This window comes from Aquarana catesbeiana, linkage group LG11 (genome assembly GCF_042186555.1).
Source record: "Aquarana catesbeiana isolate 2022-GZ linkage group LG11, ASM4218655v1, whole genome shotgun sequence".
NCBI lineage: Eukaryota > Metazoa > Chordata > Amphibia > Anura > Ranidae > Aquarana > Aquarana catesbeiana.
In genome coordinates this window covers 100,423-118,503 of record NC_133334.1, presented here as the reverse complement: position 1 = coordinate 118,503, position 18,081 = coordinate 100,423, and the positions used below count along the sequence as shown (strand labels likewise).

At 46.9% G+C, this 18,081-nt stretch overlaps 1 protein-coding gene across 1 annotated transcript in view; it reads right to left on the bottom strand.

Moving 5' to 3' along the window:
* OTOG (otogelin) overlaps window positions 1–18,081 on the bottom strand; it is a 310,396-nt gene that overhangs the window by 266,953 nt on the left and 25,362 nt on the right. The window contains exons 8-9 of the mRNA XM_073605993.1: window positions 7,142–7,248; window positions 1,210–1,319 (exon numbers count right to left, since the gene is read on the bottom strand). Of these exons, the coding sequence (XP_073462094.1) occupies window positions 1,210–1,319; window positions 7,142–7,248 (217 nt within the window). The remainder of the gene's footprint in view (window positions 1–1,209; window positions 1,320–7,141; window positions 7,249–18,081) is intronic.

Genomic DNA, 18,081 nt, shown 5'->3' with positions numbered 1-18,081 from the left:
GCTCCTGGGGCAGGGACTGATGTGAATGTATAATGCAGTGGGGAAAATAATGATTTGATTCCCCGCAGATTTTGTGTCATAGTCAACATTTTTCTTCCTCCAAACACGGCGAGTCGAGTTAATGCCAAAGATCTGAATTTTGGTCTCCTCTGACCACAGAACTTTCTCCCGATCCTTCTCTGAATCATTTAGATGTTGATTGGTAGACTTCAGACGTTCCTCTACATGTGTCTTCCTGAGGAGGACTCGCCGTGTCTGGAGGAAGAAAATGCTGACTATGACCCTAAGAACATCATCCCTACAGGCTCTGTTCCCGCTCATTGGACACGATCTACAGATGGGTGATGGGCTCTGTGCCCGCTCATTGGACACGATCTACAGATGGGTGATGGGCTCTGTGCCCGCTCATTGGACACGATCTACAGATGGGTGATGGGCTCTGTGCCCGCTCATTGGACACGATGTACAGATGGGTGATGGGCTCTGTGCCCGCTCATTGGACACGATGTACAGATGGGTGATGGGCTCTGTGCCCGCTCATTGGACACGATGTACAGATGGGTGATGGGCTCTGTGCCCGCTCATTGGACACGATGTACAGATGGGTGATGGGCTCTGTGCCCGCTCATTGGACACGATGTACAGATGGGTGATGGGCTCTGTGCCCGCTCATTGGACACAATGTACAGATGGGTGATGGGCTCTGTGCCCGCTCATTGGACACGATGTACAGATGGGTGATGGGCTCTGTGCCCGCTCATTGGACACGATGTACAGATGGGTGATGGGCTCTGTGCCCGCTCATTGGACATGATGTACAGATGGGTGATGGGCACTGTGCCCGCTCATTGGACACAATGTACAAATGGGTGATGGGCTCTGTGCCCGCTCATTGGACACGATGTACAGATGGGTGATGGGCTTTGTGCCCGCTCATTGGACACGATGTACAGATGGGTGATGGGCTTTGTGCCCGCTCATTGGACACAATGTACAGATGGGTGATGGGCTCTGTGCCCGCTCATTGGACACGATGTACAGATGGGTGATGGGCTCTGTGCCCGCTCATTGGACACGATGTACAGATGGGTGATGGGCTTTGTGCCCGCTCATTGGACACAATGTACAGATGGGTGATGGGCTCTGTGCCCGCTCATTGGACACACACATCAGATCTCATATCCTCTGTTACATACAAAGATCACATACCGCACTGTCTGTACGTCTCCCGCCAGCCATGGAGAGGGTGTCCGGCGTGGGCACAAGAGCGTGCATACTCGGCCAGGGCGTGACACCAAGTACCAACATCACCATCCGACCTACAGGAGAAGAGGAAGAGTGTGAGACCCGCCTACTGTGTGACTATTACCAGTGGAGGTCACTATTACCCACAGAGGTCACTATCACCCATAGAGGTCACTATTACCCACAGAGGTCACTATTACCAAAAAAGGTCACTATTACTCACAGAGGCCACTATTACCCACAGAGGTCACTATTACCCTTAGAGGTCACTATTACCCTTAGAGGCCACTATTACTCACAGAGGTCACTATTACCCACAGAGTCACTATTACCCACAGAGTCACTATTACCCACAGAGGTCACTATTACCCTTAGAGGTCACTATTACTCACAGAGGTCACTATTACTCACAGAGGTCACTATTACCCACAGAGGTCACTATTACCCTTAGAGGTCACTATCACTCACAGAGGTCACTATTACCCTTAGAGGTCACTATTACTCACAGAGGTCACTATTACCCACAGAGGTCACTATTACCCACAGAGCTCACTATTACCCACAGAGGTCACTATTACTCACAGAGGTCACTATTACCCTTAGAGGTCACTATTACTCACAGAGGTCACTATTACCCACAGAGGTCACTATCACTCACAGAGGTCACTATTACCCACAGAGCTCACTATTACCCACAGAGGTCACTATTACCCACAGAGGTCACTATTACCCTTAGAGGTCACTATTACTCACAGAGGTCACTATTACCCTTAGAGGTCACTATTACTCACAGAGGTCACTATTACCCACAGAGGTCACTATTACTCACAGAGGTCACTATTACCCTTAGAGGCCACTATTACTCACAGAGGTCACTATTACCCACAGAGGTCACTATTACTCACAGAGGTCACTATTACCCTTAGAGGTCACTATTACCCTTAGAGGTCACTATTACCCTTAAAGGTCACTATTACCCACAGAGGTCACTATTACCCACAGAGGTCACTATTACTCACCTGCAGAGGTCACTATTACCTGCAGAGGTCTCTATTACCCACAGAGGTCACTATTACTCTTAGAGGTCACTATTACCCACAGAGGTCACTATTACTCATCGGGAGAGGTCACTATTACCCACAGAGGTAACTATTACCCACAGAGGTCACTATTACTCACAGAGGTCACTATTACCCACAGAAGTCACTATTACTCACAGAGGTCACTATTACCCTTAGAGGTCACTATTACCCTTAGAGGTCACTATTACCCTTAAAGGTCACTATTACCCACAGAGGTCACTATTACCCACAGAGGTCACTATTACTCACCTGCAGAGGTCACTATTACCTGCAGAGGTCACTATTACCCACAGAGGTCACTATTACCCTTAGAGGTCACTATTACCCACAGAGGTCACTATTACTCATCGGGAGAGGTCACTATTACCCACAGAGGTAACTATTACCCTTAGAGGTCACTAATACCCACAGAGGTCACTATTACTCACCCGGAGAGGTCACTATTACTCACAGAGGTCACTATTACCCGCAGAGGTCACTATTACCTGCAGAGGTCACTATTACTCACAGAGGTCACTATTACTCATCGGGAGAGGTCACTATTACCCACAGAGGTCACTATTACCCACAGAGGTCACTATTACCCACAGAGGTCACTATTACTCACCCGGAGAGGTCACTATTACCCACAGAGGTCACTATCACCCACAGAGGTCACTTTTACTCACAGAGGTCACTATTACTCACAGAGGTCACTATTACTCACAGATACAGAAAAAGATTAGCCCATGGGACTTTATATGAGGTGTCCATGATGATCACAAGTAAATAAATAGAATAAAGTAAAAAATATATATCAAATTTATTAGAATCATTATCATACAATAGAGCTCATGCATATATATATGGCATTTCATAAGAACAGTAACATAACATAATGGTCCTTAAAACATAGCCAAAATGACATTGGTCAAAGTATAGTGAGTACAGATATACATGATACATCTCTAACCCAACGCGTTTCGCGAGCTCTCCTCGCATCATCAGGGGCTGATGTATATATCTGATGTCTGTAACAACAGGTAAAAAAATATATTCAAGTATGGGTTATGATTGGACAAAAATGCGAAGCCAGAGCTCATGATCCCATACTCACTTGTCAGGCAGTTGACTCCAGGGGCCGACCCCCGGCAGGGGCGGTCGGAAAGTATCTCCCAAGGGAGCTGAAGGGACGGAGGTCAGAGCATTGAGGACCGAGGTCAGGCGTAGGGCAGGCACGGCAAGGAAATGGAAAGGAAAAAGAGAAGGCTGGACCCAGATGTCACCCAGAAACATTGCAGAGCTTGCTCACTGGAATAGATTAAATGAGTAAAATATATGTATATATGTAAGTAGATCTACAGAAATAGAGGTATCAAGTGGTATGCTCTGGTGCAAGGGGTGCAGAGGTGTCCTAACCATACTAGAAAGGAAGAGCAAGGATGGTTAGGACACCTCTGCACCCCTTGCACCAGAGCATACCACTTGATACCTCTATTTCTGTAGATCTACTTACATATATACATATATTTTACTCATTTAATCTATTCCAGTGAGCAAGCTCTGCAATGTTTCTGGGTGACATCTGGGTCCAGCCTTCTCTTTTTCCTTTCCATTTCCTTGCCGTGCCTGCCCTACGCCTGACCTCGGTCCTCAATGCTCTGACCTCCGTCCCTTCAGCTCCCTTGGGAGATACTTTCCGACCGCCCCTGCCGGGGGTCGGCCCCTGGAGTCAACTGCCTGACAAGTGAGTATGGGATCATGAGCTCTGGCTTCGCATTTTTGTCCAATCATAACCCATACTTGAATATATTTTTTTACCTGTTGTTACAGACATCAGATATATACATCAGCCCCTGATGATGCGAGGAGAGCTCGCGAAACGCGTTGGGTTAGAGATGTATCATGTATATCTGTACTCACTATACTTTGACCAATGTCATTTTGGCTATGTTTTAAGGACCATTATGTTATGTTACTGTTCTTATGAAATGCCATATATATATGCATGAGCTCTATTGTATGATAATGATTCTAATAAATTTGATATATATTTTTTACTTTATTCTATTTATTTACTTGTGATCATCATGGACACCTCATATAAAGTCCCATGGGCTAATCTTTTTCTGTTTTTGTGCATTATAGGGATGGAGGTGCCTCATGTTAGGGAGCAATATTCAGCCTTTCCTTTTTCACTATTATTCACAGAGGTCACTATTACTCACAGAGGTCACTATCACCCACAGAGGTCACTATTACCCACAGAGGTCACTATTACCCACAGAGGTCACTATCACCCACAGAGGTCACTATTACTCACAGAGGTCACTATTACCCACAGAGGTCACTATTACCCACAGAGGTCACTATTACCCACAGAGGTCACTATTACTCACAGAGGTCACTATTACCCACAGAGGTCACTATTACCCACAGAGGTCACTATTACCAACAGAGGTCACTATTACCTGCAGAGGTCACTATTATTCACAGAGGTCACTATTACCCTTAGAGGTCACTATTACTCACAGAGGTCACTATTACTCACAGAGGTCACTATTACCCACAGAGGTCACTATTATTCAGAGAGGTCACTATCACCCACAGAGGTCACTATTACCTGCAGAGGTCACTATTATTCACAGAGGTCACTATTACTCACAGAGGTCACTATTACCCACAGAGGTCACTATTACCCACAGAGGTCACTATTACCAACAGAGGTCACTATTACCTGCAGAGGTCACTATTATTCACAGAGGTCACTATTACCCACAGAGGTCACTATTACCCACAGAGGTCACTATTACCTGCAGAGGTCACTATTATTCACAGAGGTCACTATCACCCACAGAGGTCGCTATTACCCACAGAGGTCACTATTACCCACAGAGGTCACTATTACTCACAGAGGTCACTATTACCCACTGAGGTCACTATCACCCACAGAGGTCACTATCACCCAAAGAGGTCACTATCACTCACAGAGGTCACTATTATTCACAGAGGTCACGATTACCCTTAGAGGTCACTATTACCCACAGAGGTCACTATTACCCACAGAAGTCACTATTACTCACAGAGGTCACTATTACCTGCAGAGGTCACTATTACCCGCAGAGGTCACTATTACCCACAGAGGTCACTATTACTCACAGAGGTCACTATTACCTGCAGAGGTCACTATTACCCGCAGAGGTCACTATTACCTGCAGAGGTCACTATTACCCACAGAGGTCACTATTACCCGCAGAGGTCACTATTACCTGCAGAGGTCACTATTACCCACAGAGGTCACTATTACCCTTAGAGGTCACTATTACCCACAGAGGTCACTATTACCCTTAGAGGTCACTATTACCCACAGAGGTCACTATTACTCACAGAGGTCACTATTACTCACCTGCAGAGGTCACTATTACCCTTAGAGGTCACTATTACTCACCTGCAGAGGTCACTATTACCTGCAGAGGTCACTATTACCCTTAGAGGTCAATATTACCCACAGAGGTCACTATTACTCACCCGGAGAGGTCACTATTACCCACAGAGGTCACTATTACCCACAAAGGTCAGTTTTACTCACAGAGGTCACTATTACTCACAGAGGTCACTATTACCCACAGAGGTCACTATTACCCACAGAGGTCACTATCACTCACAGAGGTCACTATTACCCACAGAGGTCACTATTACTCACAGAGGTCACTATTACCCACAGAGGTCACTATTACTCACAGAGGTCACTATTACCTGCAGAGGTCACTATTACCCACAGAGGTCACTTTTACTCACAGAGGTCACTATTACTCACAGAGGTCACTATTACCCACAGAGGTCACTATTACCCACAGAGGTCACTATTACCCACAGAGGTCACTATTACCCTTAGAGGTCACTATTACCCACAGAGGTCACTATTACCCACAGAGGTCACTATTACTCACCTGCAGAGGTCACTATTACCTGCAGAGGTCACTATTACCCTTAGAGGTCACTATTACCCACAGAGGTCACTATTACTCACCCGGAGAGGTCACTATTACCCACAGAGGTCACTATTACCCACAGAGGTCACTTTTACTCACAGAGGTCACTATTACCCACAGAGGTCACTATTACCCACAGAGGTCACTATTACCCACAGAGGTCACTATCACTCACAGAGGTCACTATTACGCACAGAGGTCACTATTACTCACAGAGGTCACTATTACTCACAGAGGTCACTATTACCTGCAGAGGTCACTATTACCCACAGAGGTCACTATTACCTGCAGAGGTCACTATTACCCACAGAGGTCACTATTACCCACAGAGGTCACTATTACCCACAGAGGTCACTATTACCCACAGAGGTCACTATTACCCTTAGAGGTCACTATTACCCACAGAGGTCACTATTACCCTTAGAGGTCACTATTACCCACAGAGGTCACTATTACCCACAGAGGTCACTATTACTCACAGAGGTCACTATTACCTGCAGATGAACTATTACTCACAGAGGTCACTATTACCTGCAGAGGTCACTATTACCCACAGAGGTCACTATTACCTGCAGAGGTCACTATTACCCACAGAAGTCACTATTACCCACAGAGGTCACTATTACCTGCAGAGGTCACTATTACCCACAGAGGTCACTATTACCTGCAGAGGTCACTATTACCCACAGAGGTCACTATTACTCACCCGGAGAGGTCACTATTACCCACAGAGGTCACTATTACCCACAGAGGTCACTTTTACTCACAGAGGTCACTATTACTCACAGAGGTCACTATTACCCACAGAGGTCACTATTACCCACAGAGGTCACTATTACTCACCTGCAGAGGTCAGTAGCACAGCTGGCCATGAAGGGGGAGGGGCTGACCACGTGGTGACAGTGGTGGAATGGATCTTGGAGAAGGGCGGAACACAGCGAGTGAGAAATCTGGAGAGAGAGAAGAGATGACATCACACAACCCAACAATCTACCCACCTCCCGCCAATCACCCCAAACACCCCGGTCCCCGCTCCTCATTCCTGACTTCCTTTTTACAAAGCCTTCCTTCAGCTCCAGTAAGTGACTTTGCCTACGCATTAGTCTTCTGTAAGCAGGAGTGGTCATTTCCTCAGTCTCCCCTCCCCCAGTGATCAGACTGTACATTGTAACTTTGTAGAAGGGGGAGGAGTCATTTCCTCAGTCTCCCCTCCCCCAGTGATCAGACTGTACATTGTAACTTTGTAGAAGGAGGAGGAGTCATTTCCTCAGTCTCCTCCCCCAGTGATCAGACTATACATTGTAACTTTGTAGAAGGAGGAGGAGTCATTTCCTCAGTCTCCCCTCCCCCAGTGATCAGACTGTACATTGTAACTTTGTAGAAGGAGGAGGAGTCATTTTCTCAGTCTCCCCTCCCCAGTGATCAGACCATACATTGTAACTTTGTAGAAGGAGGAGGAGTCATTTCCTCAGTCTCCCCTCCCCCAGTGATCAGACTGTACATTGTAACTTTGTAGAAGGAGGAGGAGTCATTTCCTCAGTCTCCCCTCCCCCAGTGATCAGACTGTACATTGTAACTTTGTAGAAGGAGGAGAAAGCATTTCCTCAGTCTCCCCTCCCCCAGTGATCAGACTGTACATTGTAACTTTGTAGAAGGAGGAGGAAGCATTTCCCCAGTCTCCCCTCCCCCAGCGATCAGACCGTACATTGTAACTTTGTAGAAGGAGGAGGAAGCGTTTCCTCAGTCCCCCCTCCCCCAGTGATCAGACTGTACATTGCAACTTTGTAGGAGGAGGAGTAATTTCCTCAGTCTCCCCTCCCCCAGTGAGCAGACTGTACATTGTAACTATGTGATAAGTCACAGGGTGAGAGGCTGCAGCAAGGGGCTGATCTGTGTCAGAGATTTGAACAGGCGCCAGGATTTAATGATTGTGTCATCCAGTAAGTAGATGGTAACTCTGGATGATGCCTGGAGAAAGATGGCGCCGTCTTTCTGGAGAGAAAAGCAGATGAATTGATTGTCAGGGGAAGTCCTGTGACCTCTATAAGAGGTAATAAATACCAGGATGGGGGACGCTGACACATGACTCAGCATGAATTGACTTTACATGAAAAATAATAGTGGTTTTTGTAGTTACTGTAAATTCTTTTTCTTTGAGTTCATTGAGAGATCCAGAAATGCAGGACCAGTCAGGTTATACTGCCACCTAGAAGAGGTCGGGAGAATTGTAACCAGATGAGGTGAATTCCTTTGCAGGACAGGCCAACCACCATGGAAGGCCACCAGGACAGAGGAGATCACCCGGAAAAAGAAATGAATCCACCGAGCCAGAACCAGCAAGATGCCAGGAACCAATAATTCCACCGAAACACGACAACTACCGACAGACAAACAATGTAATATGGGCAACGCTGGGAAATATTCCCAGAAGAACGAGTCCCCAGAGGAAATATTCCCAGAAGAACGAGTCCTCACAGGAAATATTCCCAAAAGAACGTGTCCCTACAGGAAATATTCCCAGAAGAACGAGTCCTCACAGGAAATATACCCAGAAGAACGAGTCCCCACAGGAAATATACCCAGAAGAACGAGTCCCCACAGGAAATATACCCAGAAGAACGAGTCCTCACAGGAAATATTCCCAGAAGAACGAGTCCTCACAGGAAATATACCCAGAAGAACGAGTCCCCACAGGAAATATACCCAGAAGAACGAGTCCTCACAGAAAATATTCCCAGAAGAACGAGTCCCCACAGGAAATATACCCAGAAGAACGAGTCCCCAGAGGAAATATTCCCAGAAGAACGAGTCCTCACAGGAAATATTCCCAGAAGAACGAGTCCCCACAGGAAATATACCCAGAAGAACGAGTCCCCACATAAAATATTCCCAGAAGAACGAGTCCTCACAGGAAATATACCCAGAAGAACGAGTCCCCACAGGAAATATTCCCAAAAGAACGAGACCCCACAGGAAATATTCCCAGAAGAAGAGCAACGCTGGGAAATATTCCCAGAAGAACGAGTCCTCACAGGAAATATTCCCAGAAGAACGAGTCCTCACAGGAAATATTCCCAGAAGAACGAGTCCTCACAGGAAATATACCCAGAAGAACGAGTCCCCACAGGAAATATTCCCAGAAGAACCAGTCCCCAGAGGAAATATTCCCAGAAGAACCAGTCCTCACAGGAAATATTCCCAGAAGAACGAGTCCCCACAGGAAATATTCCCAGAAGAACGAGTCCCCAGAGGAAATATTCCCAGAAGAACGAGTCCCCACAGGAAATATTCCCAGAAGAACGAGTCCTCACAGGAAATATTCCCAGAAGAACGAGTCCCCACAGGAAATATTCCCAAAAGAACGAGTCCCCACTGGAAATATTCCCAGAAGAATGAGTCCCCACAGGAAATATTCCCAGAAGAACGAGTCCCCACAGGAAATATTCCCAGAAGAACGAGTCCCCACAGGAAATATTCCCAAAAGAATTAGTCCCCACAGGAAATATTCCCAAAAGAACAAGTCCCCACAGGAAATATTCCCAAAAGAACGAGTCCCCACAGGAAATATTCCCAGAAGAAGGGCAACGCTGGGAAATATTCCCAGAAGAACGAGTCCCCACAGGATATATTCCCAGAAGAACGAGTCCCCACAGGAAATATTCCAAAAAGAACGAGTCCCCACAGGAAATATTCCCAGAAGAACGAGTCCCCAGGGGAAATATTCCCAGAAGAACGAGTCCTCATAGGAAATATTCCCAGAAGAACGAGTCCCCACAGGAAATATTCCCAGAAGAACGAGTCCTCACAGGAAATATTCCCAGAAGAACGAGTCCCCAGAGGAAATATTCCCAGAAGAACGAGTCCCCACAGGAAATATTCCCAGAAGAACGAGTCCCCACAGGAAATATTCCCAGAAGAACGAGTCCTCACAGGAAATATACCCAGAAGAACGAGTCCCCACAGGAAATATTCCCAGAAGAACCAGTCCCCAGAGGAAATATTCCCAGGAGAACCAGTCCTCACAGGAAATATGCCCAGAAGAACGAGTCCCCACAGGAAATATTCCCAGAAGAACGAGTCCCCAGAGGAAATATTCCCAGAAGAACGAGTCCCCACAGGAAATATTCCCAGAAGAACGAGTCCTCACAGGAAATATTCCCAGAAGAACGAGTCCCCACAGGAAATATTCCCAAAAGAACGAGTCCCCACTGGAAATATTCCCAGAAGAATGAGTCCCCACAGGAAATATTCCCAGAAGAACGAGTCCCCACAGGAAATATTCCCAGAAGAACGAGTCCCCACAGGAAATATTCCCAAAAGAATTAGTCCCCACAGGAAATATTCCCAAAAGAACAAGTCCCCACAGGAAATATTCCCAAAAGAACGAGTCCCCACAGGAAATATTCCCAGAAGAAGGGCAACGCTGGGAAATATTCCCAGAAGAACGAGTCCCCACAGGATATATTCCCAGAAGAACGAGTCCCCACAGGAAATATTCCAAAAAGAACGAGTCCCCACAGGAAATATTCCCAGAAGAACGAGTCCCCAGGGGAAATATTCCCAGAAGAACGAGTCCTCACAGGAAATATTCCCAGAAGAACGAGTCCCCACAGGAAATATTCCCAGAAGAACGAGTCCTCACAGGAAATATTCCCAGAAGAACGAGTCCCCAGAGGAAATATTCCCAGAAGAACGAGTCCCCACAGGAAATATTCCCAGAAGAACGAGTCCCCACAGGAAATATTCCCAGAAGAACGAGTCCCCACAGGAAATATTCCCAGAAGAACGAGTCCCCAGAGGAAATATTCCCAAAAGAACGATTCCCCACAGGAAATATTCCCAGAAGAAGGGCAACGCTGGGAAATATTCCCAGAAGAACCAGTCCCCACAGGAAATATTCCCAGAAGAATGAGTCCCCACAGGAAATATTCCCAGAAGAACGAGTCCCCACAGGAAATATTCCCAGAAGAACGAGTCCCCACAGGAAATATTCCCAGAAGAATGAGTCCCAACAGGAAATATTCCCAGAAGAACGAGTCCCCAGAGGAGAGGAGTCAGTCTGCCAGGGGAAGGCCCAAGTCCCGGAATTCGGGGGAAGGAAGGTCCCGGGATACAAATGAGGGTGAACGGGTTACACAACGCATCTCACATGAGATATCCAAGGAAAGGGAGAACCCAGTCATCCCAATGGACAACCAAAGATCCCAGGGACCAATAGCAACTTTAAAGTCAGAAGAGGCACCCCTACAAAAGGTAGGTAGAGATGAAGGGGTGCTGTAGCCCCAGACTGGTGTATGTACTACTACCCCCGTAGGGACCACTAGTGACCGACTCTCCTATTTCCGCACAGCTAGGCAACACACTTTTCCACTTGCAGTCAGACATGAGAAGTCAGTCCCATAACTTGTTTTTGTTGGTTTTATTAGGGGGTAACAACTTGGATGGGTTAAAGGATTTATGGGAATTCCCAGCAGATGATAAACACAGCAAAACACGGGGATAGTCTTCTTCTCTCTGTACAAAAATCTTACATAGTTACATATTATTACATAGTAGGTGAGGTCAAAGAAAGACACAAGTCCATCAAGTCCAACCTATGTGTGTGATTATATGTCAGTATTACATTGTATATCTCTGTATGTTGTGGTCATTCAGGTGATTATCTAATAGTTTCTTGAAACGATCGATGCTCCCCGCTGAGACCACCGCCTGTGGAAGCGAATTCCACATCCTTGCCGCTCTTACAGTAAAGAACCCTCTACGTAGTTTAAGGTTAAACCTCTTTTCTTCTAATTGTAATGAGTGGCCACGAGTCTTATTAAACTCTCTTCTGCAAAAAAGTTTTATCCCTATTGTGGGGTCACCAGTCCGGTATTTATATATTGTGGGGTCACCAGTCCGGTATTTATATATTGTGGGGTCACCAGTCCAGTATTTATATATTGTGGGGTCACCAGTCCGGTATTTGTATATTGTGGGGTCACCAGTCCAGTATTTATATATTGTGGGGTCACCAGTCCGGTATTTATATATTGTGGGGTCACCAGTCTGGTATTTGTATATTGTGGGGTCACCAGTCCGGTATTTGTATATTGTGGGGTCACCAGTCCAGTATTTGTATATTGTGGGGTCACCAGTTCGGTATTTGTATATTGTGGGGTCACCAGTCCGGTATTTGTATATTGTGGGGTCACCAGTCCGGTATTTATATATTGTGGGGTCACCAGTCCGGTATTTGTATATTGTGGGGTCACCAGTCCGGTATTTATATATTGTGGGGTCACCAGTCCGGTATTTGTATATTGTGGGGTCACCAGTCCGGTATTTATATATTGTGGGGTCACCAGTCCGGTATTTGTATATTGTGGGGTCACCAGTCCGGTATTTGTATATTGTGGGGTCACCAGTCCGGTATTTATATATTGTGGGGTCACCAGTCCGGTATTTGTATATTGTGGGGTCACCAGTCCGGTATTTATATATTGTGGGGTCACCAGTCCGGTATTTATATATTGTGGGGTCACCAGTCCGGTATTTGTATATTGTGGGGTCACCAGTCTGGTATTTGTATATTGTGGGGTCACCAGTCCGGTATTTATATATTGTGGGGTCACCAGTCCGGTATTTGTATATTGTGGGGTCACCAGTCTGGTATTTGTATATTGTGGGGTCACCAGTCCGGTATTTGTATATTGTGGGGTCACCAGTCCGGTATTTGTATATTGTGGGGTCACCAGTCCGGTATTTATATATTGTGGGGTCACCAGTCCGGTATTTATATATTGTGGGGTCACCAGTCCGGTATTTATATATTGTGGGGTCACCAGTCCGGTATTTATATATTGTGGGGTCACCAGTCCGGTATTTATACAATGAAATCATATCCCCTCTCAAGCGTCTCTTCTCCAGAGAGAATAAGTTCAGAGCTCACAACCTTTCCTCATAACTAAGATCCTCCAGACCCTTTATTAGCTTTGTTGCCCTTCTTTGTACTCGCTCCATTTCCAGTACATCCTTCCTGAGGACTGGTGCCCAGAACTGGACAGCATACTCCAGGTGCGGCCGGACCAGAGTCTTGTAGAGCGGGAGAATTATCGTTTTATCTCTGGAGTTGATCCCTTTTAATGCCAATATTCTGTTTGCTTTATTAGCAGCAGCTTGGCATTGCATGTCATTGCTGAGCCTATCATCTACTAGGACCCCCAGGTCCTTTTCCATCCTAGATCCCCCCAGAGGTTCTCCCCCCAGTCTATAGATTGCATTCAGATTTTTACCACCCAAATGCATTACTTTACATTTTTCTACATTGAACCTCATTTGCCATGTAGTCGCCCCTCCCCCATTCATTTGTTCAGGTCTTTTCGCAAGGTTTCCACATCCTGCGGAGAAGTTATTGCCCTGCTTAGCTTAGTATCGTCTGCAAATACAGAGATTGAACTGTTTATCCCATCCTCCAGGTCGTTTATGAACAAATGAAATAGGATTGGTCCCAGCACAGAACCCTGGGGGGCCCCACTACCCACCCCTGACCATTCTGAGTACTCCCCATTTATCACCACCCTCTGAACACGCCCTTGTAGCCAGTTTTCAATCCATGTACTCACCCTATGGTCCATGCCAACGCACCTTATTTTGTACAGTAAACGTTTATGGGGAACTGTGTCAAATGCTTTTGTAAAATCCAGATACACCACGTCTACGGGCCTTCCTTTATCTAGATGGAAACTCACCTCCTCATAGAAGGTTAATAGATTGGTTTGGCAAGAACAATTCTTCATGAATCCATGCTGATTACTGCTAATGATACCGTTCTCATTACTAAAATCTTGTATATAGTCCCTTATCATCCCCTCCAAGAGTTTACATACTATTGATGTTAGGCTAACTGGTCTGTAATTCCCAGGGGTGTATTTAGGGGCCCTTTTTTAAATATTGGTGCTACATTGGCTTTTCTCCAATCAGCTGGTACCATTCCAGTCAGTAGACTATCTGTAAAAATTAGGAACGGTCTGGCAATTACTTGACTTAGTTCCCTAAGTACCCTAAGGTGCAAGCCATCTGGTCCCGGTGATTTATTAATGTTAAGTTTCTCAAGTCTAATTCAAATTCTGTCCTCTGTTAGCCATGAAGGTGCTTCCTGTGATGTGTCATGAGAACAAATCTGAACTGCTTTCTTCTGTACATACTCACAGTCCTTTGTAGATTAATAGCAAGAGTCCATTACAGGCTAAGGGCCCTTCTGGAAAGTAGCACAAACCTGGATTAACTGTTTGCTGGAGTGTATCCCCTCCCTATGTGGATCTGGTCAGAGTCCCTCCACCTCTTTACAGACATCAGCCCCATGGAGGACACAAGTTTCTAGGCTGATAACCCTCTGTCACAACTACACAACTAAAGCATGAAGCTCCAGACATTCCCTGCACTCACTCCCTGCACCAGGGACTATAGCGGGGGACTACCCCAATGGTGGAGGGATCCTCTGAGGGATTTTAACACAAGTCTGACACATCCAACACAAGCCGGAGGGCCAATCCAGGCACTTCAAACTGGGATCTATGGAGAGAATTTACCCGTCCACCACTGAAGGCCTAAAAAGTGAGCGCGCCTTCAACCTTTTGGGGGTAATTCTGTGAGTGACTGGGGCATCAATAATGGGCACAGAGCCCCATATTATAAACTCCTTATAAAAGAGGAAATGTTCCGGCTTGTTCCGACTCGATTGGGCAGCATTTCCTGCCAGGCTGGCCCAGCTCCCGTCTCTGGATTGGACACATACTTGTCTATCAAAGGGGCTCTGCCATGTTTTCTCACAAATACTCCCAGCCAATGGCCCACCTATACTGACCTAACTGACACAACAATTCCCCATCTTCACTCTCTCCCAACTATAGTGCCAGAAACTCAAACCCATAGAGTCCGGCCATCTTCCCAAACGCTCCTTCATGAGTCCCCCAGTGGAGGGTCCTCACATCGTCCCAGGTTTAGGTCCAGAAGGTGGGCCACTCTTCAGGCTACAGGCTTATTGTACATGCTGTAGGTTGGGGTGGTCAGTTTCCATCCACCTTCTCCCCAGGGCTCCAGGGCTCCACCCACACCAGAATATAAAAGGGCACATAACTCCTCCTAATGACATCACCAGAGGAGTGGTCTCATTAAAAGGGCACCACCACCTGCCTACAGGCTCTTTGTCAGCTGGGGCTCAGGACCCATCAGGGTGATACTCCAGTGGTAGGGTGATATGTCCTTCATCAATAAGACCCAACCACCCCCCACCCCCCGTGAATCATAGCCCACTGCAGGAGACCACGGAGGCCCAAGAACAGCATCTCCTGAGATAGACGGCTGGGACAGGAGGCCCCCACGGGCATGGATTGATTTATGGGTTCAGGAGATGGACTCTGCAGGGAACAGGGCTGAGGAATGCTCTGTGGGCAGATTGCTCCAGTAACTGGGCACAGGACATTCAGAGTGGACATGGAGGTTCCTGTAGACATGGGGGAGGCCTTGGTCCCACCCGAGAGAGCTGAAGGAGACACTGAGAATAACCCAATAACAATAGACGTCCCCAATAACAGTAGAGGTTCCCTATAACAATAGAGGTCCCCAATAACAATAGAGGTTCCTTATAACAATAGAGGTCCCCAATAACAATAGACGTCCCCAATAACAGTAGAGGTCTCCAATAACAATGAGGGCCAAACGCACACAAAGACCTCCACCAGACCAGTGACATCAATGCTCGATCCCTCAGCTTTAACCCTCACTGAGGTGAAACGCATCAGTTATGGGAGATTTGGAAAGGTGCCCTGCAGTGCAAATGGTGAGGTGGCTCCCGGGCCTTCAGCCCAACTGGCCTCCCTCACTGAGTCTTCAGAGTCGGGGTGAGACCGGTGCCATGGAAAGCGCCCCACAGCCTATACTCCTCAATGCAGTGCGCAGAAGTGAAGGTCCAGGCTGGCCATGTCCATTATAGACTCCACATAAGGAGGAAATATGGAGCCGGAGAGCTGCTATGTATGATTCAGCTCATCAGCAATGTACAGAGGAATCTTTCTATGAAGCAAAGCAAAAAATTAGACTTAGAAATGGCGTCCAACCTCCTAGGACTAAAAACAAAGGCATGCTGGGTAAAGGAAGGGCTATACAGGGGCTGGCCTACACCTGCTCTGCAATTGTTCCAATATCCTGTAGGTGGCAGCAGTGGTGTAGCGTGGGGGGTGCGGAGGGGGCCGTGGCCCTGGGCGCAACATTTAGGGGGGCGCAATTCCGCGCCAGTGTGTGACTACTGGCTGCCTCCTCCTAAATTCACTGCCCTGTGTCCCCACGCTCTGGCCGCCATGTTCAGTCTTCGGCGCCCTGTGATTGGCCGTATGGGGTCATGTGCGGCGGCGCGGCTGGCCTGTCCATGATCGCAGTACATCCTGGAGTCCCGCCTCTGCAAATGTTCAGTCTCCGGCACCCTGTGATTGGGTAAATAGGGTCATGTGCGGAGGCGGGACTCCAGGAGCAAGCGCGAGCGTTAACAGGCCAGCCCCGCCGCCGCACATGACCCCATACACCCAATCACAAGGCGCCGGAGACTGAACATGGCGGAGCGCGGGGGACACAAAAATTCAAGATTGTGAGCCGCCGCTGTCTCCTTCTCCTGCTCCCCTCCGGACCGATGGGAAACAAAGAAGAAAAGGTGAGACTCTCTCGTGATGAGAGTCGTGTTGCTGGCCCAGGGGGAGGGGACACAGTCTGGGAAGAGGGAGTGGCCAACCAGAGAGAGAGAGTGAAGAAGAGCAGCTAGAGTCATGCAGTGTAGTGGTCAGTATAGGAATACTGTAGGTAGGATAGTGTAGTGGACAGTAAAGTAGTCAGTGCAGTATAGTGGACAGTATAGTGTAGTGGACAATATAGTGTAGTGGTCAGTATAGTGTAATAGACGGTATAGTGGACAGTATAGTGTAGTGGGCAGTATAGTGGACAGTATAGTGTAGTGGTCAGTATAGTGTAATGGACAGTATAGTGTAGTGGACAGTATAGTGTAGTGGACAGTAAAGTAGTCAGTGCAGTATAGTGGACAGTATAGTGTAGTGGTCAGTATAGTGTAATGGACAGTATAGTGGACAGTATAGTGTAGTGGGCAGTATAGTGGACAGTATAGTGTAGTGGGCAGTATAGTGGACAGTATAGTGTAGTGGGCAGTATAGTGGACAATATAGTGTAGTGGTCAGTATAGTGTAATGGACAGTATAGTGTAGTGGACAGTATAGTGTAGTGGGCAGTATAGTGGACAGTATAGTGTAGTGGGCAGTATAGTGGTCAGTGTAGTGGACAGTATAGTGTAGTGGACAGTATAGCGGTCAGTGTCGTGGGCAGTATAGTGTAGTGGACAGTATAGTGGTCAGTATAGTGTAGTGGGCAGTATAGTGAACAGTATAGTGTAGTGGGCAGTATAGTGGTCAGTGTAGTGTAGTGGACAGTATAGTGTAGTGGACAGTATAGAGGTCAGTATAGTGTAGTGGACAGTATAGAGGTCAGTATAGTGTAGTGGACAGTATAGTGTAGTGGGCAGTATAGTGGTCAGTGTAGTGGACAGTATAGTGTAGTGGACAGTATAGTGTAGTGGACAGTATAGAGGTCAGTATAGTGGACAGTATAGCGGTCAGTGTAGTGGACAGTAGAGTGTAGTGGATAGTATAGTAGTCAGTGTAGTATAGTGGTCAGTGTAGTGGACAGTAGAGTGTAGTGGACAGTATAGTAGTCAGTGTAGTGGACAGTATAGTGTAGTGGACAGT